Source organism: Gorilla gorilla, chromosome 9 (genome assembly GCF_029281585.2).
Source record: "Gorilla gorilla gorilla isolate KB3781 chromosome 9, NHGRI_mGorGor1-v2.1_pri, whole genome shotgun sequence".
Taxonomy (NCBI): domain Eukaryota; kingdom Metazoa; phylum Chordata; class Mammalia; order Primates; family Hominidae; genus Gorilla; species Gorilla gorilla.
The window spans coordinates 78,022,942-78,045,727 of NC_073233.2; the positions used below are offsets into that span (position 1 = coordinate 78,022,942).

Here is a 22,786-nt window from a genome sequence, read left to right on the forward strand (position 1 = left end):
ACCCAATCTCCTTTCTGCCACCTCTCTAATTCTAGATTGTGTGTTGAATTCATGGAGTGAGCTCTGGTTTGAGGGGTGGGGGTCAGGAGAGCTAGACTGAAAGCCTAGTTTTCTCTCTTGCCTGACCTTAAGCCAAGTACATCACCTCTCCAGGTGTGTGCACCTGTGAAATGGGGACTGATAAAGCTGGCCCCCCCAGGTCCAGGTGACATGCAGGTGAGGGCCGCTGAGAAATCTGAGAGCAGTGGTGCTCAACTGGGGCTGGTTTTGTCCCCTGGAGGATATTTGACAACATCAAGAAACATTTTTAGTTGTCACACTGGGGCTGGAGGCAGAGGGTGCTGCTGGCATCTCATGGGTGGGTAGAGGTCACCAGGGTGCCTGCAAAATGTCCCACGCTGCAGAAGCCAGCTCCCACCACAGAGGATGATCCAGCCCCACACATCCACTGTGCTGAGACATCCACTGTGCCCCACCCTAGAGCTCCTTTATTAGAAGAGGCCTTTGCTTCCCTGGCCTGGACTCACCACCGCCAGGCGCTGGGCCTCTTGGTCCTCGCCCACCATCCAAAGGGAGACACTTCATGCCTCACTTTACAAAAGAGGAAATCTAGGCACACCAAGGCCGTGCGGTTGTTTAATGGGGAGTGAGGTTCTTGTTCCGGTCCATGGTCTTGGTAACCAGTCCCTGTGTCTCCATAATTTGGGGCACCTTGTTCTTCCTCCCTTTGTAAAGTTTGGTTTGTTCAACTTCCCACTGAGTTGCAGACAGCTTGGCCCGTGCTCTGAGGTATTCTTCCCTGTGGGCAATGCCAATGGGATGGAAATAAAATACCGTTGAAAAGGGCTCCCCTGTGCTGCCTCCTACCAGGAAGCCACCCTCCTGACAGCTTGTTGGTCTGCACTCCTTGTCACCTGATGCTTGCATCCCCGGTGACTATTAAAATGTCACTTTGGCAGCACATATACTAAAATTGGAATGATACAGAGAAGATTAGTATGGCCCCTGCGCAAAGATGACATGCAAATTCGTGAAGCGTTCCATATTTAAAAAAAAAAAGTCAGCAAAGACACCTGTACCTGTATCAGTTGGCGCATGCCATCAAATGACACTGAAGAGCAACACTGTGGCCAAACAAGCCAGCTGGGAAGCCCGGAGCTTCCCATAATGAAATGCACCATCTAGATGAATTAGACAAGTGTTTTACTAATTCATGAGCGGGGAATTAATCCTGCCCGCAAAATCTGTCCCTGTGGGGTTTTAGTGATAAAAATCACTGAGACAAAAAGAAAACTGGGTGCAACAGTTTATGGAGAGCCCCCACGTATAAGCAGTTAGTGACTGGAGTGGAGAGAGAATCCCAGCAAAGTGACCCATAGGACACAGGCGGGGACAGGGAACCAGAGAAGAGAACCATCTATGGAACAAAAAGGACCCTGTAAACTTGTCCTGGCTTGGGAGATATCTCCAGCTACAGGAATTCTTTTCCCGCTCCTATTTTGGGGGGCTATTGTTTTTACTTTGTGTTGGTCCCTGAAATCCCTAGACCCACGAACCCCCGGCGAAGGCCACGAGAGGCCTGGAGGCAGAACTGGTCCTCTCTGGCTCTTGCTGCACAGAGGCCACGCTGCATTTCCTCTGCCCTTGCTGTGGCATGTCCACACTGTCCACCTGGGAAGACTTGGGGAAGGGGCGAGAGGAAACAGAATGTGGGGATACTGGAGAGAAAAAAAGAAACATAGTGGCAATAGCAAAGAAAGTGGAGTCTTACAGGCAAGCAGATGCCTTGAGCCTGGCTACAGTATAAATCACAGAAACTAGAGGTTAAGCACTGTTTCTTGAGTAAAGCCACAAGGGGTGCTGTTGGGGAGAAGGTGGGGCAACCTTGCCTAGGAGATGGCCCCCCCAGCAGGCAGCCCCCAAGCCCCAGAGCCCTCTTAGGCCAGAAGTGTCACTTCCCAAACCTTTGGGAACACCAGTGTGTCCAGATTTGGCCAAGTTTATTTTTACTCTTTTTTTTTTTTTTTCCACGCAAACTGCACCTCATAGAGCTCTGGAAGGTCTGTTGGCACTCGAACACAAATTTGAAAAGACAGTACATTAGTATTACACAATGTTGGTTGTTTACCAACAAAGATAAGTGGATGGAGTTACATAATCCTCTGTACGTGCGTGTGGGATTCTCCCAGCCCTGGACACTTGAACTTTTAGGAGCAGATGCTGTGGAGCACTGTTCCTGGCATGGATTTGGCCAGCCTGGGGCACTTCTCCAAACCCTCTCTTGCTGTCCAAGGTGCAGACAAAGGGTCCTTTAGGGCCACTCAGTGCCTGTTGGCACCACCAGCCTGAGAACCGAATAGCCTTCCTGCACCGCCCCAAGTTCAAGGAAGTCACAGACTTGTGCCTAAATGGGGGAGTCTCACTGAGGCACCAGGAAAGGGTAGGTCATGACAAGATGACATTAGTAGTGACAGCAGTCACCATTGCTAAGCCTGACAGCTTCAGGCACGCTCAAGACTCCCATGAGAAGGCAGAGGCTCTGAGGCCCAGGAGGCTCTGAGGCCCAGGAGGCTCTGAGGCCAAGGAGGCTGGCACAAGGTCACAAGGTCACAAGGCTGGAAGGTGCCAGAGCTGGAGCTAGACCCCACCCCTTCTCTCCAACCCTATCCTAGCTGACTCCAGGTTCCATGCTTGGAACCATGGCACGCTGACGACATCATGGCCTTTAAAGACAATTTTCTAATCACTTCTGTAGGCCTTGAATGTTCCCCAGTGGCCATTTAACAAGCAATTATTGAGCATCGGCTGTGTGAACCGGTAGACAACCAACTGTAAAATGAGACGGAATAAATGAAGTGCTAGTTGGGGTTCAGGCAGGTTCTTTGGGTAGAGAGGAAGGCCTGCATATTTGGGTGGGAAGGGGACAGTAGGGGAGAATCCAGCAGGACTTCCTGCAGGAGGTGCTATCTGATGCACACTGTGAAGAACTCATAGGATGTGAGAGGCAGAGGGACACTTTATTTCCACTGGATGTGGTTGCCAGCATGGCCCCTGGGGCTTAACCTGAGTGTGGTCGTCCCCTGGGGACCTGCCTTATTCTCCTTAGGGGAGAAGACTTGAAGATCTGCAGTGTGCCAGACCCCTGCTAGGTCCGGGGGTAAGAGAGATCAAAGCCACCATCCACCCCGCTCCACCCCTCCAGAAAGCAGGACAGCCTTGCCCAGCAGTGGGGAAAGCTCTGCAGGAGCCCCGCCCCACATCAGAGGATGCGGACTGGTCCTTGGCCCTCCTAAGCCTGAGTGTCCTCTGCAAAATGAGGACCCGCATTCCAACCTTGCAGGTGCGGGGTTAAATGAGATGATACACACTCACGCCCTACATCAGGGACGCTGCACGCGCCTGAGCACAGAACACTAAGCACTCCGTAAACTCGGGGGCACCGGTAACATCAGTGGGCTCCAGGGAGATGACTGCCCCGGGAGAGACTCCCCCAGGAGCGCGGGCAGCTGGAGGGGGCGGGTCGGCAGGAACCAGGCAAGCTCCTCGGAGGAGGTGAGTGCTGAGTGACAGCAGGAGTTTGCCAGGGTGGAGGGAAAGGGGCAGAGATCCAGACTCCAATCTCAGAAGCTTCACTCCCCCGGAGGCGGAGGTGACGCGCCACAGAAGCGCCTGCCACTCGGGGACTTTATTTCAGGTGGGGCTATTGAAAGTTCCCCCCTTTCATACCCGGTATGAAAACCCTCAAAAATCCAAAGGGGCACTTTCCCTGGATAAAAATAAAACTTGGAGGGGCCCGCAGGAATGGAATACTTTTTCTTCCTGTGTTTAAATTTCTACGGAAAATCTGACCCGCGCGGCCACCGCCCCTGCCATAGGCGGGCGGAGAGCGCTTATATCTTTAAGGCAAAGGCGGGCCGGCTGGCGTCCAAGTTCCTGACCAGGCGCGGGCCGGCCCGCGGGACCAGCAGCCGGGTGGCGGCGCGATCGGCCCCGAGAGGCTCAGGCGCCCCCCGCATCGAGCGCGCGGGCCGGGCGGGCCAGGGCGGCGGGCGGAGCGGGAGGCGGCCACGTCCCCGGCGGGCCTGGGCGCGGGGAGGCCCGGCCCCCTGCGAGCGCGCCGCGAACGCTGCGGTCTCCGCCCGCAGAGGCCGCCGGGGCCGTGGATGGGGAGGGCGCGCCGCCCGGCGGTCCCAGCGCACAGGCGGCCACGATGAGGGTCAACGAGAAGTACTCGACGCTCCCGGCCGAGGATCGCAGCGTCCACATCATCAACATCTGCGCCATCGAGGACATCGGCTACCTGCCGTCCGAGGGCACGGTGAGTGCGGGCGGCCGCGACCCGGGCGGGAGGGCCGCGCACCTGCGCCTTGGCGAGGGCGGGAACCGGGCGGCGGCAGGGCCTCCCGGGACCCCAGGGCGGCGGCCGCACCCTCTGCGCAGGGTTCGCGGCGCCCACCCGCGCACGTGCGTGCCGGGAAGGGCGCGCCGGCCCTGGCCAAGTGCGTGCGCCCCGCCTGCGCTCTGAGCTTTCTGAGCGCGGCGCCCACTCCGCCCAGCGCAGCGCCGGGCCCCCAGGCATGGCCCGGCCTCGGAGCTCTGCTGCCCCGAAGCCGCCTCACCCGGGGCTGCAGCTCGGAGCCCAGCCAAGAGCTCACGGTTGGCGCTCTGGATGGGACCTTCCCTTCCTGGCTCGCGGCCAGGGGTGCCCGTTGGGGCAGCCAGGGTGAGGGAGATGGTGGGGATCCTGGGTGAAGGCCAAGTTAGTCGCCACTCCACGATGATGGTAGCTGCCAGGCCCCACTGCTTCACTATCCTCTGGGGCCAGAGTCCCGGGTCCTCACTTGCCAGAAACGCATATTGTGCCCAGGGCACTGGGCCTGGTACCCTGGCATTGGCACCGAAACTCTCAAAGCCCAGGGTGTCAATCACTGGAGATTGCTTTCTACCCTCGCCCCTGTCTCCCCTGGGTGCCCAGGCCTGGTTCAGGTGGGGGCACTGGTTGGAAGCCAGTCATGTAAGTTGGGGACCCCATCCTGAGGTCCCCAATATCCCCACCACCCTCCCCAGGGCCAGACCCAGAGGTCTAGGTAACCCTATGTTTTAGAGAGGGGGGCAGAATTCTCCCAGGAAGGGTTTGGCTTGAAGGACAAAGTTTGCCGGGAGAGGATAGGACAGGGCTGGGACTGGCTATCTCCTCTTGGGGTGAGGGAAGCTCTCAGCAGCAATTTGTGGGACCTAAGGACAGAAGCTCCCTTCTACCTTCTTCCCATGCAGACCCCATCAAAGCCCCTCCCCAGGCATCAGGCCCAGCAGGGCTGCTTCAAGCAGGATGAGGATGGCCCTGGCCTGTCCCTCTAGTCTCTGGAGCTCACAGAGAGGCAGGGGATGAAGCGGGAGCAAAGCTCCTGCTTTGAGTCTCTGTTCCAGCGACAGCAGGGACTCTGGCCTTGGTCAGGCCTTGCACCCCCTTGGGTCACAGTGGAGGGGGGTGGCCTGGGGGCATCTCTTCAGGAACTGAGATTGCACAGAGCTGCCAGGAGCACTGGGAACAGGTGTAGATGGAGAGGGAGTCTACCTGTGACTCACAGGACTGGCCGGAGGAGCTCAGGGATTGCCATTTGATCAAAGCCATGTGCCAGGCCATGCTGGCCCCTGGGCACCCTCAAAGAATGAGACAGGGAAGGCCCCGCCCATCTGGAGCTTACTTAAGAAATGGTGATGGAACGTTACCCGTTATCCACGGCAGTGACAGGGACTATTCCATAGTGCTGGGCCAGTGCTGTGTCTTAGCTCATTGAACTCTCACAACGTGTGAGGTAGGTGCTATTGCTACAGGCAAGGAGACTGAGGCCCAGAGGGGCAGGTGACCAGCTCCAAGTCACCCATCAGCTGGGAGGACAGTTAGGAAGGGCCCAGGACACAGACCAGGTAGCTGCAGAAAGCCTGCCTGAAGAATAAACATTCTGGAAAAGGAGCTAATTCTACCCATAATGCGTGGGGACTGAGTCTTTCAAAAACATTGCATACTCAAAGTCCCAAAGGTGGGACCATGGAGATACCAGCCAGGAGCCAGGGGATGGTAGTGGTGGCCAAGGTGATGGAAAAATGGATGCTCTGGGGGTAGACTAGACAAGACCTGATGGTGAACTGAATGTTCAATAAGAAATGGAGCCTGTCATGAATAGCCTCCGGTCTCTAGAGTTTTTGTTCCAGGACCCATTGCTTATCCAGACCCAGAAACTATGTGCCTTCTGCAAACCCAGGTGAAGGCCATAAAGTCTGCAAAGAGGCAGCTGGGCCCAGATGAGACCATCAGCTCCTGAGTTCCACACAACACTTCCGTTACACATACTTTGTTTTGTGAGCTTGGAAGGCTGAATCAGAGGCGCGCGCTGCGGGAGGCAGACCCTGGGAGCAGCATCTGCCGGTAGATGGCCAGACAGGCTGGAGGCTACAGGCTAGAGGCTGCAGCCATGGAGCAGGGGCCTGTTGGTGCAGGGCAGGCAGCATGGCAGGGAGAGCCTCCCAGGGCATCCCCGGCACCACTCAAGCCAACAGTTGTTGCTCAGTCATTACCCTGAGTCACCCAACGAAGGCGGCTCTGTACACACGAGGGCCAGAGGGCGTGGGCTGCATTTCAAAAGTTCCTATCCTGTTCTCAGGCGTGAAACTCATACATGCACAAGTCAACCACAAGATAAGTTCATCCAATTCAGGCTGCGGTTCCCAGCCTGTGATTTTGCCTCTCTTCATTCCCAAGTTCAAGGGTGGAAATCACTTCATTGTTTCTGTGCAATGAGATATAAGAAGAAATGACTTGAAAGCCAGAGGCCGGGTTGAATGCAATTTGTTTCCATTTCCCTCTGTTAATCTTTGAGTGTTTCTACTTTCTTCCTTGAAACTGGTGGTTGTCCATGGTCTGGGATCTGTGTGCCCCAAACAAGCCCAGACACTCCAGAGATACCTGATTTGCTGGTATCTGCCCAGTATTTCCTGGCTTATCTGCTGTGGGAGATGATCTGCTTGTAGATTATGGAACATGCCCCATAATCGTACATTGATATGTAGTGACCTGATTTTAAAATTTTTTTAGAAGACAAAGGAAGTTTAAAACTGATGTTCCCTTCTTAACTATAATTTGAAGAGTCTCAAAACCAAAAGAAATACAGGCCACTGATTTCATTTAGCCCATTTTCAGAGAAATTGAACATTGTAGATTCCCTTGAGTGATCAAGATATTTCATATGGATATGAATTCAGTTCCTGGAGTACCAACTCCAGAGACCAGCGGAAGAAACCAGAGCCCGGAGTCCCAGGACAGTGTTAAAGGTTAAAGGACATAGGATTGCTTTCCCCCTTCTGCCCTTTTGTTGGAGTTTGAGGAGGGGGTTCATAGAGGCAGGTGTGGACCAGATATAGGCTGCCGTTCATGGCGCCTGGGACAGGTCTTCCAGGACACTCCTGCTGTGAAGGGAACCTTTGTCCTTCACATTTTCCCATGTGACCTCAGGGAAGTATTTCTCTTCCGCCATATTCCTGTCTTCCTTAGGGAGGCACCTTCCAGGAGTACCTCCCTCAGTTATGCAGAAGGAAGTCTTCAAAATACCTTCAGATCATCCATCACATTTTATCCCCACAAGAATCCTGTGACCTAAGTCCAGATGTCTTTGTCGGCATCTCACAGATGAGAAAACTGAGGCTCCCAGTTGGGGGTTGTGGTGTTTAAGTTGCTGGCCTGCCTGGGTCTCAGCTTCTGTATCCCTGGATCTGATGGCCACAGCCAGCCACAGTATACAAGACCCAGCCTCTGTTGTTCATTCACACATGCCTGCATTCATTCATTCATTCAGCAACCGCATATTCAGTGCCAACCATCAAAAAGATGAATAAGAGGGCTGGGTGCCATGGCTCACACCTCTAAATCCAGCACCTTGGGAGGCCGAGGCTGGTGGATCACCTGAGGTCAAGAGTTCAAGACCAGCCTGGCCAACATGGTGAAACCCAAGTCTCTACTAAAATTATGAACATTAACCAGGCATGGTGTTATGCACCTGTAATCCCAGCTACTTGGGAGGCTGAGGCACAAGAATTGCTTGAACCCATAAGGTGGAGGTTGCAGTGAGCCAAGATCGCACCACTGCGCTCCAGCCTGGGCGACAGAGCAAGAATTCGTCTCAAAAGAAAAGATGAATAAGAAACCCCTTACCCTCAGCAAAGGTGCACCGAGGGGTTGCTTGCCCCTTTCTTAAGAATACAGAAACAGAAATGTTCTGAAGCTTTCCCAGGCCTTCGAATTTGGAAGTTATGCACAAAGTCTCACCCACATCCCTCCCACTGCAATTACATCTTTGCCTTTTTGTCCCGTTCTACACAAGAAAGGCACCCACTCCACTGCTCCGTGGAAGGGCACCATAAAGTCACACACACTGGTCCTTGCTGTGCATTCACCTCCCGACTCTCTCCAAGCCCAGCTCAGGATTGCTCTCCAGACCCTGGGAGCCTCCCAGCCTTTTAGAGTGTAGACGGGAGAGAGCCCACACCTTAAAAACTAATACCTAAACAGACAAAGCAGCTTATCCAGGGTCACACAGCAAATCAGTGACAGAGTCAGGTGCTGGGACTCCCACACCTGTGCTTGGTGCTGCCTCCTGCTGGTCCCAGCATCACATCCAGCTCCTTTTGTAACTTTTTAAAGTCTGGATTTGGCACTGCTACCATCTTTCACTTGTGGCCCACTCTGGCCCCAAGATTTTTTTTTCCCCTGTCCTCCCCTAGTTCTTTATTTGTGCGTGTGTCTCAGTTCCCAATTAGAGCAAACTTCTGTTGAAGGTTCACTCTATGCTAGGCCCTGTTGGAAACTCTTTACAAGATATATTAACAGGTTTCATCCTTCCAGCAACCCCATGAGGGAGGTCATGTAACATGAGGTAGGTCTTAGGGATATGGAGAGACAAAAACACGAAGCTGTGTGCCTGGGGTCACACAGCTGGTGAGTGGCAGAGCTGGTGTTTGAACACAGGTAGGAGGATGCCCACTCTTGATCAGGCCCCGGTGCTGTCTCTCCCTCCACCGTGCATGGGAAGTTAGGTGATGTTTCTGCTCTCCCAACGACCTTGATAGGCCCCCAGTGGACAGATGATGGGGGTTCGTATTGAACCTGGTAACCTTCCCTGTTTCAACTTGATAGAGGATTTTTGGCCACTCCTTAGTGTAATTTCCCTGCTTTCTGGCTTGGAGGGATCCCTGTGAATTTCCTCCCTGTCTCTAAGGATTTGTTTGCTATTATCATTATCCCTGCCAACCAGGAGTGTTTATGGAGCCCCAACCAGGTTCTCAGTCCCTGTGTACTGAAGTCAGGTTGGAGCTCTGTCCTAACACATCTCTAGACAGTCCCTGGCCAGGCCTCCGGGGTCCTGCCATCCAGCTTTGGGGCTAATTTGCAAGTTAAGAACTTGTGGGTAGATGGCTCAGAGGCAGTCCCAGCACAGAGAGACCTGCAGAGGCCAGAGGGGCTGGCCACCTTCAGATCCCAGAGGATGCTGGATTTGCCCTGTGCCCTGAAAACCAGGTTGAATTACAAAGGGCTGAGAAGGACAGAAAGGGCGTACAGGGAGGGACACAGTGTATGCAAAGGCAAGGAGGAGGGACTGGGGAAGGCCTGGGGGAGGCGGAGAGGAGACTGGGGAAGGCAGTATGGGGAGGAGATGAGGAGGAATAGCCGAAGCCCTCAGGCGCGCCTGGGACTCAGGCAGGTGTGCCCTCCGACCCCTCGAGACCCTGCATTCACCTGCTGGGCGCTGGCGCATTCCGTGCACATGGGCTTCTGTCTTCCAAGAGCAGCTTCCGGTCGGGCTCTTTTGCCCCCTCAGCCATGGGGAGAGAAAAGCACCTTTAGTCACCAGCTCCCTGTAACCCTGCCCTTGTTTGACCTCCCTGAGATGTTGAGGGGAAAGCGTATCTGCCATTGGGTGGCCATCAGGGTGACGGGGATGGCTCCCAGGCGCCTGGCCCCAGAATTAGATGGAGCGTCCATCCTGGCACGTTCTGGCCAGTGTGTGCTGAGCTTAGCAGAGACCATCATCCCCTCAGTGAAGCCTCCCGCTGCTCCGCATTTAGCAGAAACCAACCCTGGGGCTCAGAGTGTCCAGAGCCTCCCCCAGGCCTTGCAGCTGGGAGAGGGGCCAAGCCTAGATGTAGACCCAGGTCTGGCTGACTACACGGCCTGCCATGAAGCCAGTGCCCTGTCCTGGGCTGGCCTCACCTGCTGCCCCACACTGTCCAGACATACCTGTGGCCTGGTGTTGCCCAAACCTCCCGACTAGCCTGTGCTTATCTGCTGTCTCTACTGGCCCTGCTTAACCATTGCCCCAGGCTGGGACAGAACTGAGGCCTGCTAAATGGCTGCACTCTCCCTGTGCCCCTCAGCCCCAGAGACAGAGCCCTGCACTGGGGTCAGCCAGCAGGAGTCTGGTACTCAGGGCCACTGAGCTGGGCAGCTCACCCGTGGGAGCCTCAGTTTCCTCCAGGTCAAATAGACCTAACTGTAGTAACCCCCTCATAGGGTCAGCTTGTGGGGACTCAGCGAGATGACATACCTGGGCCGAGAAACAGCGTCACCCTGAGTCGCGACTCCTACTAAGGGGGGCCACACCTTGGGCGTGCAGATGGGACTTGAGGCTGAGCTCAGCCTCCCACCTGCGCTGTAACCTGGGTTCTCCTGCCCTGCTGGGCCTCAGTTTCCTCCTTGGCAAATTAAGAAGAATAGCTCTTTCGTGCTTCTCCTGCAGAAGGAATGCAGGCCCCCCGTGCTGGCTACAGACTTGCAATACTGGGGTCTTCCATGAACCCCGTCCTTCATGGGGCTGGGCATGGGAACCCACTGCCCTCAAAAGCCAGCCCTCCCCCACCCTTCCCCCTGAGCCCTCCCAAGCCACCCACCCACATGGGCGTGGTCGTGGCCCCTAAGCACCCTCAGACTTTGTCACAGAGGGCAAGCTGGGCGGGGCACACACACTGAGTCCAGGTCCTCCTGAAGGTCACCAGCACAGCGGGGCCCTGTGTTACTGTAGAGAGAAGTCAGTTGCTTAGTTTCAGCCTCCTGCTGGCACCAGATGCTGACCAGGCCCTCCCAGGCGGTGAGCAATGCTGTTTCCAGGAGAGGCATCCTAGGGCCAGAGAGGCCAAGATGCCAGGGACATGGCCCCACCTGTCCCCTAACCAGGGGTAGAGGAGTCTAGACCCTTGACATCAACACCTATGAAAGGTGGGGCAGGCCCCAGCCAGCAGCCCTGGCCCGGAGCCTCCTCTCTCCTTCCCCTACAACTAAAAAGGACAGTCTCCACTCGAGGCCTTCCCTCCCCCTGTCCCCCACTGCAGTGCTGACTGTTTGGGGAAGGGCTCCACCCTCCGGCTTCCCTGATACACTTTGGGTTGTATACAGCCCACCTGCCTCGAATGAGGGATTCTGCCTGCCCCTTTTCCCGACCAGTGCACAGCCATTTAGAGCCATGGTGCAGCCGGAAACTGCCCAGGGGCTCCAGGTGACCACGTGGGGAGACCCTCCAGGCCAGCGAGGCCCAAGCACAGCTCTGTCCAAAGGCCACAGGTGCTCGGGCCCTGCCTGGCGCAGCACGCCGTCCCTGCACTCCATCAGGGAGGCCCTCTTCTCGGATGATGCCCCTCGGGAACTGATAGTGCCTTAGGGAGCGTCCTCACGTAGCCACAGGAAACTGAGGTGGAAACCAGGCAGCCAGCTCGAGGGATGAGGCACAGCTCTGTGGACCATTAGCAACTTGGAGTTGCTGTTAGGCTCTACCCAGCATGGCTTTATTTATTTTTTCTTATTTCGGAAACCCAGATTGCTGATCGACCTGTCTGTCTTGATAACCGGCCAAACCCCTCGGGAATTCCAGCAATGCAGGCTTGGCTTTAGCAACGGTCCCATCACACTGCCACTGTGGGAATATCTGGTTTTTAAACAAACTGCTCCACACTGCTATCTCCCGTGGCCCCCTAGAGTCCTTCAAACAAATAAGGAAACTGAGGCAGGGCAGGCCCTGTTGGAGCCCTAACCCCGCCCCCTTGGTCACCCCAGGGCACCCACCAGCGGTGCCCATCCATACCAGTGGCTCACTCTCCTCTGTACCCAAAGGTGACTGACCGTGCAGGTGCTGCCGCAGGCCAAGTGTGGGGAAGGTGCAAGCGCAGGGTCATTAACACCCCAGGAGTGACCCCCAGCCAAGAAAGGGCCAGAGCGGGTGCATGATCACCCAACTCCTCACCCTCTGGGTACTGGCAGTGGGGTGTGCCCTTCAAAGTCACTCCGAGGGTCCCCAGCAGGACGGAGCCCAGCTGCACATAGCAGTGGCCACTCCTTAACCCACCCCTGTCTGCCTCCCTCCCCTTCACCCTACTCTGGCACCTGAGATCACCTCCCAAGTAAAACGCTTGCACCCCTGGCCTCTGCTCAGGCTCTGTTTGGGGGAGAGCCCTGACTAAGACAGTGAAAGCCTCACCTCTGGACACACAGCTAGTTAGTGGCCCTGTGGCCACCTTGACATGGCACTACCTCTGACACTGGCCATCAGAGATTGAAATTTGCACGCACAGAACCTGAGCTCAGCTCTGCCTCAGCCCCGATCCATGTGCATGGGGAGCCCTCATTCACTTGGTAGCTTTTGCCATAGCTTTTGTTGCTGGGGGATATTTTGTTTGTTCGTTTAATTTTTAATTTGGGTGGGTACATAGTGGGTGTATATATTTATGGGGTACATGAGATATTTTGGTGCAGGTAATGCAATACGTAATAATCACCTCATGGAAAACTGGGTATTTTCCCCTCAAGCATTTATCCTGTGTGTCACAAATAATCCAGTTATGCTCCTTTAGTTATTTGTCCATGTACAATTAAATTATTATTGATGATAGTCCCCTATTGTACTATCAAATACTAGGTCTTATTCTTTCTCATTATTTTTTGTACCCATTAACCATCCCCTACCATAGCTTTTTGCAAGCAGCCAGGGAGGTTCCTGACATCCAGCCTGCTCTAGTTCCATAGACCAGGAGGGCTTCTGGGGGACTGTGGCTTGGCACCTTCATGAATGATTAGCAGTGAATACCTCCTTCTCGAAGGTCAGCTCCCTGAAGGCAGGGTCTTCTGCTGTGTTCCCGGGTGTATCTCAGGCCCTAGGACAGTGCCTGGCCCGTGGAGGGTGCTCAGGGAGTGTTTGTTGAACGAGTGAGTGAGGAGTGAGTGGATGAAGGGAGCAGCGCACCCTCCAAAGGCCCATCACGAGCAGCTCGATGGTGAATGGGTGTCTTTTCTTCCACCCTTAGCTGCTGAACTCCTTATCTGTGGACCCTGATGCCGAGTGCAAGTATGGCCTGTACTTCAGGGACGGCCGGCGCAAGGTGGACTACATCCTGGTGTACCATCACAAGAGGCCCTCGGGCAACCGAACCCTGGTCAGGAGGGTGCAGCACAGCGACACCCCCTCTGGGGCTCGCAGCGTCAAGCAGGACCACCCCCTGCCAGGCAAGGGGGCGTCGCTGGATGCAGGCTCGGCGGAGCCCCCAATGGACTACCACGAGGATGACAAGCGCTTCCGCAGGGAGGAGTACGAGGGCAACCTCCTGGAGGCGGGCCTGGAGCTGGAGCGGGACGAGGACGTAACTATCTCACTGCGAGCTGTTTGTGGGGGTGGGCTGCGTGGGGGGCAGTGGGGGGGCAGCTGCTTCCATAGTCAGAGGGTGCGAGGCCGGTATCTTGTTTTAGCTTTAAGCTGTTCTTAAAGAAGGGGCAGACGGGCCAGACGCGGTGGCTCACACCTGTAATCCCAGCACTCTGGGAGGCTGAGGGGGGGGGGGGGTGGATCACGAGGTCAAGAGATCGAGGCCATCCTGGCCAACATGGTGAAACCCCATCTGTACTAAAAATACAAAAATTAGCTGGGCGTGGTGGCACATGTCTGTGGCCCCCCTACTCGGGAGGCTGAGGCAGGAAAATAACTTGAACCCAGGAGGCGGAGGTTGCGGTGAGCGGACATCACGCCACTGCACGCCAGCCTGGCGACAGAGTGAGACTCTGCCTCAAAAAAAAAAAAAAAGAAGAAGAAGAAGAAGAAGACAGGGCAGCAGACAAAAACACCGTTCTTGTTAAGGTGGGGTAGAAATTGCTTTTGAACAGAGTTAGGGAGCCCCGACCTGCTCCTCTGGCCATGTCTGCTCTGGGAGAGGGTCTGGCCTTCACAGCCACGACCTTCAGAGTCAAAGCATCGCCTGCTTCTGGTCAGCTCCTTTCCTGGGAAGATTTGCCAATCAGGGAGGGAGGACAAAGCTCTCCTGGGAGTCTTCCTGGATGGGGTCGGCCCTTCTCTGGGCCTCAGTTTCTCGTCTGTAGAGTGAGGAGTGGGTCCAGCTGAGCCCTGGGAGTCGTTGGTGCTCTGAAGTCCGTGGCTCTGTAACACTGTGCTCTGAAGCCCTGCTCCCTAGCAAAGCCTACGAATCTTCCTAGAAGAAAGATTTCGAGAGAGAACAAAAGGTCGACCCCCCTCACATGCCTGGCTGCTGTGGGGCCGAGGGTGCAGCTGTGTGCAGAGAGAATGACTTTAGCAGCCCTGGCACAGCGGTGCTTCCTTCAGCGGCTCTGCTGGCTGCTGTGTGCTCTCTGGCTGTCATCTTAACCTCTCTGTGCACGGGAACCCTTCCTTCCATGAATATTGGGTGAAGGGCCCCAGCCTACAGAGCCATCACTGTGCAGATTGCCCAAGAATCGACAAAGTCTCTAAAATACATCGAAAACAGAAAAAGTTGCTGGCAGGTTAACTTAGAAACCATGGAGTCCCCAGTGGATGTTGAAAATGAACGTTGGCTTTGGTTTGAAATTTCATCCACAGGCACCACCATGTCCTTAAATGCTTTTGGTCCAGTGATAAGAATGTCCTCGGAGTATTTAGACCAAAAAGCAGGTTAATTAGGGAACCTGGAGTGGAAACGCCTCTGTTTTGTGACAAGTAGATATGACTTTCCTTGAAAACAATGGAACGTGCTCCATGGGGCCTCCCTGGACCTTGGCCTAGTGAGTCAAAGGGTCTTGTTGAAGCTGGGGCATCTGTCTGGGTCTCCTTTCACCTTCCTGAGGTCTGGCCACCCGGCAGGAGATTGTGAGTTCAACCACCCAGATGGGTCCGTCTGGAGTTTTGAGGGCAGGTGAGGAGCCTTACAAGTTTTGATGATCAGGAAGCAAAGTTTGATCCTGACAAGTATTCAGAGACTTTCTCCCTGCCTTTGGGGGCAGCTGCCAGGGAACAGTGTCCTGCCCGACTTTGTCTTAGACACTTGGAACAGGCGAGCAGTGGATTCCTGCTGGGTTTTCGCATGGTCCTGCCCTCCAGCCCTGTGGCTTTCAGAACAATGTAGCTACTATACAGGGTTTGTTTCAGCATGTCAACCTAGAACTGGAGGAAGGAATCAGCTCCATCAGGGAAGCTTGGCGGCCGAAGCCACTCTCTGGGAGCTGAGGCCGAGAGAGCTGGATTTTGAGCTTCATGGTCCTTGTGTCTCATCTGTTCCCCAGGGTTTTTTTTTTTTTTTTTTTTTTGAGGCGGAATCTCGCTCTGTCGCCCAGGCCAGAGTGCAGTGGCACGATCTCGGCTCACTGCAAGCTCCGCCTCCCGAGTTCACGCCATTCTCCTGCCTCAGCAGGACTACAGGCGCCCGCCATCACGCCCGGCTAATTTTTTGTATTTTTAGTAGAGACAGGGTTTCACTGTGTTAGCCAGGATGGTCTCGATCTCCTGACCTCATGGTCCGCCCGCCTTGGCCTCCCAAAGTGCTGGGATTACAGGTGTGAGCCACTGCGCCTGGCCAGTCCCCAGGGGATTTTACACTCCATCCCCATCATTCTTTCCTGACTACAACTTTGAGATCTTACGCTCAACAGGAACTTCTGGGGTCTAGTAATTCTGACTGACTTCTGCCAGATCCCAGACCCTCCACTTATCCTGATGGAAAAGCTAGGCCTCAGTTTCCCCATTTGTAAAATGGAGATAGCAAGAGTATTTGCATCACTGAGTTATCATAAGTAACCTTTGCAAAGTACTTAATTCAGAGTCTGGCCTGTGGCAGATGCTTGGCTGATATTGTGTTATATATTATTGTTCATACTGAAGCAGCAAGAAAGACGAGAAAAGACCCTTTCCAAGTCTCATTAAATACTATCTCATAAATATCTTTTTAAATATTTTATATTCTCTATCATGACTTTGAGCTAAAAAGCAAAACATAAGGACATTGGTTACTGTCACCAAAATGATCTAGTTTTTAACCAGTGAAATGACCCCAACTTTTCACTGGTAACTTGGCTCGAGGGCTAAAAGAGGCTTTTCAGCTGTTGATCTGGCCGTGTTTAAGATGAAACCGTGATTGGGGGGTAGACACGTCCATTCAAGTTTTCAAAGGGCTGAAGTTGAGATGTTCCCACATCCCTGCTGGAGCCTCTCAAATCATAAGCTGTTTTATGAAGGCTTCCTGGAAACCCCAGAGCTCTCATCTGAGCTGCACCAGCCCCTAGGGCTGTTGGAAGGAGCCATGGTTTGGGCAGCCTGTTCTCCTGGAGAGGGGCAGAGCCAGAATCTATTAAAAGGCTGCTTGGGCACACGCAGCGTCTGAGGTGTGTGTGGGCCCCTGCCAGCGTGGTTAGCAGACAGAGCTGCTGCTGTGTTCATTTCAGGGGGAAGAGGCACTCTTGGGAATGAACCTTTCCCGGAAGGGTGCTCAGATGACAACGAGCAAAGGGTTTGCAATTTTGAAAATAAGATCACCTCCAAGAGAGTCCAGTTGCACAATCTTACCCAACTGGAAGCAAAATTCAGGGCTTATGTGAGCTTTCCTGGGGAGAAAAATCCACAGAGTCTATCAGATTCTCACACTGTCTATGACACCCACCCCCAAAATTATGACTGGTTGCTTTGAAGCAGGTGATATTTAACAGCATCCCTGGCCTCTACCTGGCCAGTAGCACCTCCCTCCCCAAGTTGTGAAAACAAACCAGAAATGTCCCCAGACATTGCCAGTGTACGTGGGGGGCAAAACCGCCCCCAGTTGAGAATCCCTGCACTGAAGGCTGGATGAGGAGGCAGAGGGAGAAGAGGACCTGGAGGGAGAGAAAGGGGGACAGATGAGCAAGAGGGTCCCCTGAGGGGTGCCAGCCACCTCTGGGACCATCTGCTGTGGCCAGGACTGTGCAGCAGTCATGGAGGCCACTGGCTGTGCAGGTGTGACATGGCCTTTGTTCCTGGGGCGCCGGTGGGTGGGACACACTGTGTCACTCTGGGCAAAGTGTGCTGCGAGCCCCACACAGGGGTGAGCAACCCCTATGCCCCGTGCGTGCCTCCTCACTGAGTCGGGAGGTTCATTGTGTCGAGACATCTTGTGACAACCTGGCAGATGGGCTTGGCTGAGTGCACAACAGGGCCAGTTCTTGGAGATCAGATAACAGCTATGTCATGCCCTGCACCTGCCATAACAAAGGGCCACAGGCTGGGGGCTTAAAACAACACAGATGGATGCTGTCGTAGCTTTGGAGGTGAGAAGTGCACAATCAAGGTCCCAGCAGGGCCTCGCTCCCTCTAAGACTCCAGGGGAGGATCCTTCCTGCCTTTCCCACCTCCTGGGTCTCCAGGTGTTCCTTGGCTAGTGGCCGCATCACTCTAATCTCAGCCTCTGTGGTCACTCGGCCCTCTCTGTTGTGTGTCTCTGTTGTGTGTCTTCTTCTTGTAAGGACACCAGTCACTCTATTTGGGGTCCACCCCTACGACTTTATCTTAACTCGATTACATCTGCAAAGACCCTGTTTCCAAGTGAGATCACATCGATAGGTGCCAGGAGTTAGGACTTGAACATATCTTTGTAGGGGACACCATTCAGCCCACTCCAGTAGCTGAGATGCTGCACTGGGCAGGTAATCCTGGAGTTGGCTGCCTTGGATGGGGCAGGCTGGAGCACGCGGGTAGCAGCATGGGGCAGGGTCATGGCTGAGGGCCAGGGCAGGCCAGAAGGTCTGGGGGAGTGACAGCTTCCAGCTTTGGCCTGGTCTGCCTTGCTGCAGGGCCCAGGATGCACACAGGAACTCCTGGGGGTCTTGTCAAAATGCAGGCTCTGGCTCAGCTGGTCTGGGGGACCCAGCACCTGGGGTGGCTGAGGCTCTGGTCCTTCCCAGACCATGCTTTGAGGTGTGAGGAGTGTGGGAAGGGCCTTTTGCACAAGCCAGGAGAGGCCTCCCCAGAGCAAGACCCCCAGTATCCACATGAGCCCCTGGAGCACTGTGTGGTACCCCAAGGGTGACCCCAGACCCAGACCCCAGGGCTGGCTCCAGAGAGCCAAGAGCCTGTGGAGGTCGGAGCCATGTCCCAAAGAGAGACCCAGGGGTGGGTCAAGAAGGCATGGGCACTCAGATCCACAGGGCGGCCTTCAAAGTGGGTTTACAGGAGGGGCCCAGAGACCCCAGGACAGCACTGCAGGGCAGGAAAGGGCAGGAAAAGAGAAGGGCCCTGAGGCAGGGCCCTCCTTCTCTCTCTCCCTCCTTCTCTCTCTCCCTCTCGATCTCCCTTTCTCTCTGTCCTCCTCCTCACCTCTTATTCATCTCTACCTCTCTATCTCTCTCTCTCACTTCTCTCTGTCTCTCTCCCTCTGTCTCTCTGTCCTTCTTTCTCTTTTCCTCTCTCTGTCTCTCTCTCCCTTCTGTCTCCTCTCCCTCTCTATCATTCCCTTTCTCTCTTCTCTCTCTCCTCTCTTTCTTCTCCTCTCTATCTCTCTCTCTCTTCCCACCTCCCTCTTTTTCACTCTACCCCCTCTCACTTTCTCTCTCTCTCCCTCTCTCTCTCCTTCTCCCTCCCTCTCTGTCTCCATCTCTTTCCCTCTCCCTCCCCTTCTCTCTCCCTCCCTTTGACAGCCATGGGGTCAGCTTCCAGGGTTCCCATTAAAGGGACAAAAGAAGATCATGGCCAACATGTTTTCTTGCAACTAAGACCCATTAGCCTTTTTGAAGTCCAGCCTCAAAGCCTGCTGGACATTATTTATGTCCATGGGGTCATTGCGGAGAACGCCACACACTAAACTCTTGGCTGTGTGTGCTGGGGGGCGGCTGAGGCCCACACTGCCCTGATGTTGAACCTGACCCAGGCTTTGGTAGATCCTGAGAAGGCCGTGGACACTGGAACCCTATAAAAGTCTGTTTGCTTTCATGTCGCTGCCCAGGGCTCAAGTCTGTACCCTGCTGGCTCGCCGCTGGTTCTCCACATGCGTCCCCGTAGTGGGTGGGGCTGTCCCCGCAGCAGCATCTGTTCGCCATCTTCATGGATGCTGCTTTTGAAAAGCAAGTGAGGGCGGACTCCATGGGAGAAGGGCTGCTTTCAGACAAAGCCCATGGCTGGATGCAAGGGTGGTGCAGACGCAACCTCGGGGCTCCGAGTGCGGGTTCAGACCCCACCCAGCCCCTCTGAGAGCCCAGTATGCGGATGTGGAGCCAGCTCAAACTTCCTGGCTGAGCAACCCTGGGCAAGTGGCTTCACCTCTCTGGGTCTCAACGTCCCCATCTGTAAAATGGAGGTGATAGTGTGACCTTCCTTGTGGAGTGGTGGGTGAGGGTTAAGAGAGTTAATCCTCGAACCCACAGAGGGACAGAGCTGGCCGGCGTTGGCTGTAAACGCCCCTTACCCACAGGCCTGGGGCAGAGCCCACTCCTCACCACTCCCAGGGCCTGGCCCTGCTCCTGCCAGAGGGGAACCGCAAGTCCCCCTTGGAAGAGAAGGGTCTCCCTGCATGTGGAGACCCCGCCCCCAGCCACCAGGTGACCAGGGAGGGTGGTGGCAGGGTTGCCATGGCCTCAGGACAGGGAAGGGCATCCATTTCTTGCCATTTCCCATGGAGGCCTTGTGGATGTGGGCAGGTGTGGGAGGCAGTCCTGGGGCTGCATTCATTGTCCACAGGGCCCTGGGCACTGGCAGGGGCTGGGGAGAGTCCCTCACAGATTTGAGAATCGGGGGTGGGGGCCTGGAATTTGAGGAGTCTCGGGCCTAATCCCAGCTCCTCAGCACAAATAAAAGCAATAAACATGCTCATGAGACTTGTCAGTTCCCCACCCCGTGTGGGCTTCCTACCAGAACCATGAGTAGGTGGGGCAGAAATTCAATCCTGAACTGAGAGTGGCACATCTGGCCTTTGAACCTGGCCCCTAACCTCATCCAGAGACTGCACTAAAACTTGCAGTCCCCGTTCTCCCCCAGGGGAGGAAGAATGGGCCTCTTGCACGATGGGACGTTAGGAACCTCTGATCTATTCATGAAGCTATTTCTCTGCTCTTCATTCCACTGTTACAGACTTCTTTGGTCCCTAAAGATTTTATGCCTCCCCAGTCTTCAGCTGAGGCGCAAAACAGATTGGATGACTTTTATCATGGCCTGATTTTCTTTTGGCTTGTCTTGGTTTCATGGAAACATATTTCTTTTAAAGTGAATTCTGGGCTGGGTGCCATGGCTCACACCTGTAATCCCAGCACTTTGGGAGGCTGAGGTGGGTGGATCACCTGAGGTCAGGAGTTCAAGACCAGCTTGGCCACATAGCGAAACCCCATCTGTACTAAAAATACAAAAATTAGCCGGGCGTGGTGGCTGGCGCCTGTAGTCCGAGCTACTCAGGAGGCTGAAGCAAGAGAATTGCTTGAACCCAGGAGGCGGAGGTTGCAGTGAGCCAAGATCGTGCCACCACACTTCAGCCTGGGTGACAAAATGAGACTGTCTCAAAAAAGAAAGAGAGAGAGAGAGAGGAAAGAAAGAAAGAGAAAGGAAGGAAGGAAGGAAGGAAGGAAGGAAGGAAGGAAGGAAGGAAGGGGGGAAAGAAAGAAAGAAGAAAGGAAGGAAAGAAAGAAAGAAAAAGAAAGAAAGAAAGAAAGAAAGAAAGAAAGAAAGAAAGAAAGGAAAGAAAGAAAGAAGGAAAAGAAAGAAAGAAAAGAAAGAAAGAAAGAAAGAAAAAAGAAAGAAAGAAAGAAAGGGAAAGAAAATTCATTCTGGACCTTTTTAAAAATTCATGTTTTTAAAGTGACCCCAAGACCATCATTGCACAGCTCTGCCACAGGGCATCCCAGGCTGCTGGGGTGAAATCTTTGCCATTCTGGCTATAGTTCTGAGGTCCTCATCTGTGTCCAGGCCCATGGTGTGCTGGAGTCATGTCCTTCTGGAATTCTGCAAGCTGGTTGTTACCCGTTGCTGGCTTGAAATAGGCCACAGTGGGGTATTTACACCATGGGAATTGGCAGATGCTGCAAATCAGGGCTCCCCTCGCCCCCGCCGGAGCCCCTCACCCCCGCCGGAGCCCCTCACCAGCATCTTCTTGCACCAGCCCCATGTGCCTTCTTGTCTTTGGAGGGGTTGAGCATTTCCCAACATGTCTGTTGAGTTTTTAACTCTTTTTATGATCTTTTTTATTTCTAGGAGTTCTATTTGGTTCTTTTCCAAGTCAGCTATGTCATGTTTTAATAGTTTCCTGTCCTCTGCAGTTCTTTTCTATCTTGAGGTTTATGTCTTTAAACGAGGTAAGCATAGCTGATTTATTACCCAGCTCATCCTTTGCTAATCCCAAGCTGAGTGGGCCGATTTCTATCTCGGTCACTTCAGCTGGTTCTCCTCCCGGGGCTGTCTCTTGTCCTGGTGGGGGTGGGTCTGGTTCTCTTGTCTGCTAGTCATTGACCTTTTATAATCTGTGGGGTTTCCCAAAGCCTGGGATAAAGATGACCTTGTCCAGAAAGGTTTGCAGCGTTATAGACGAGAGCCACCTTGAACCAAAGCCACAGTCTGAGGTGCCCAGGTCTTCACAGGCGCCATGGCTGTAGGGGCCAGAGCTTCTCAGGGTGGGTTCCAGTCCTCCTTTTCCTTCCCTTTCTCTCCTCCTCCTCTGCTGGGCACCCGTATCGGTCCGTGGCCTTTTAGGAACCAGGCCCCCCAGCAGGAGGTGAGTGGTGGGCCAGAGAGCATTCCTTCCTGAGCTCCGCCTCCTGTCAGATCAGCAGCGACATGACATTCTCACTGGGAGCCCAAACCCTGTTATGAACAGTGCATGCGAGGGATCTAGATTGTGTGCTGCTTGTGAGAATCTAATGCCTGATGATCAGAGGTGGAACAGTTTCGGCCGGGAGCGGTGGCTCACGCCTGTAATCCCACCACTTTGGGAGGCTGAGGTGGGAGGATCACCTGAGGTCAGGACTTCGAGACCAGCCTGGCCAACATAGTGAAACCCCGTCTCTACTAAAAATACAAAAATTAGTTGGGCATGGTGGCACTTGCCTGTAGTCCCAGCTACTTGGGAGGCTGAGGCGGGAGAATTGCTGGAACCTGGGAGGCGGAGATTGCAGTCAGCCAAGATTACGCCACCGCACTTCAGCCTGGGTGACAGAGTGGGACTCTGTCTCAAAAAAAAATAATAATAATAATAATAATCAAGGGGTGTAACAGTTTCATCCTGAAACCATCCTGAAACCCCAACATTGTCCTGTGGAAAAATTGACTTCCACAATACCAGTCCTCCCTGGTGCTAAAAAGGTTGGGGACCCCTGTTTCAGGTCATTGAATTTCTTGTTTCTTTTCCTGTGGTGCATTCTTTACTATGTATCCTGGGAGGGTTGATCTGAGTAATCTACCACCTTCAACAGAAGCAGGAATGTGAAATGATATTTCTGCTGACTTACCTATCATTTATTTCTTTAACAAGACATCTCTGAGCAGGCCTAGGGCCA

General features: G+C 54.2%; 1 protein-coding gene, 1 long non-coding RNA gene and 1 other non-coding gene across 7 annotated transcripts in view; 2 read left to right on the plus strand and 1 right to left on the minus strand.

Annotated features, from left to right (window-relative positions):
• Positions 1-622: 622 nt before the first annotated feature.
• Positions 623-10,890, minus strand: LOC109028941 (uncharacterized). 2 transcript variants are annotated; one of them, XR_002007973.4, is made up of 3 exons: positions 10,596-10,890; positions 9,788-9,864; positions 623-799 (listed from the first exon to the last, which is right to left on the minus strand). It is a non-coding gene; the product is annotated as an uncharacterized lncRNA (long non-coding RNA). The 2 variants fall into 2 exon arrangements; XR_008669790.2 differs by lacking the exon at positions 623-799 and adding an exon at positions 6,002-6,788.
• LOC115933388 (U6 spliceosomal RNA) lies at positions 947-1,050 on the plus strand. Its single transcript, XR_004069237.1, has one exon. It is a non-coding gene; the product is annotated as a U6 spliceosomal RNA (small nuclear RNA).
• The window catches only part of ANO1 (anoctamin 1), a 110,086-nt gene continuing 90,895 nt past the window's right edge, over positions 3,596-22,786 (plus strand). Inside the window, exons 1-3 of one of the 4 annotated variants that reach the window (XM_055356009.2) lie at positions 3,596-3,694; positions 4,146-4,318; positions 13,339-13,671. In XM_055356009.2, coding sequence (XP_055211984.1) covers positions 4,211-4,318; positions 13,339-13,671 — 441 coding nt within the window. In that variant the 5' untranslated portion in view covers positions 3,596-3,694; positions 4,146-4,210. Of the gene's footprint in view, positions 3,695-4,073; positions 4,319-13,338; positions 13,672-22,786 lie in introns of those variants that run through there. The other 3 variants (XM_055356010.2, XM_055356007.2, XM_055356006.2) reach the window with 3 other exon arrangements.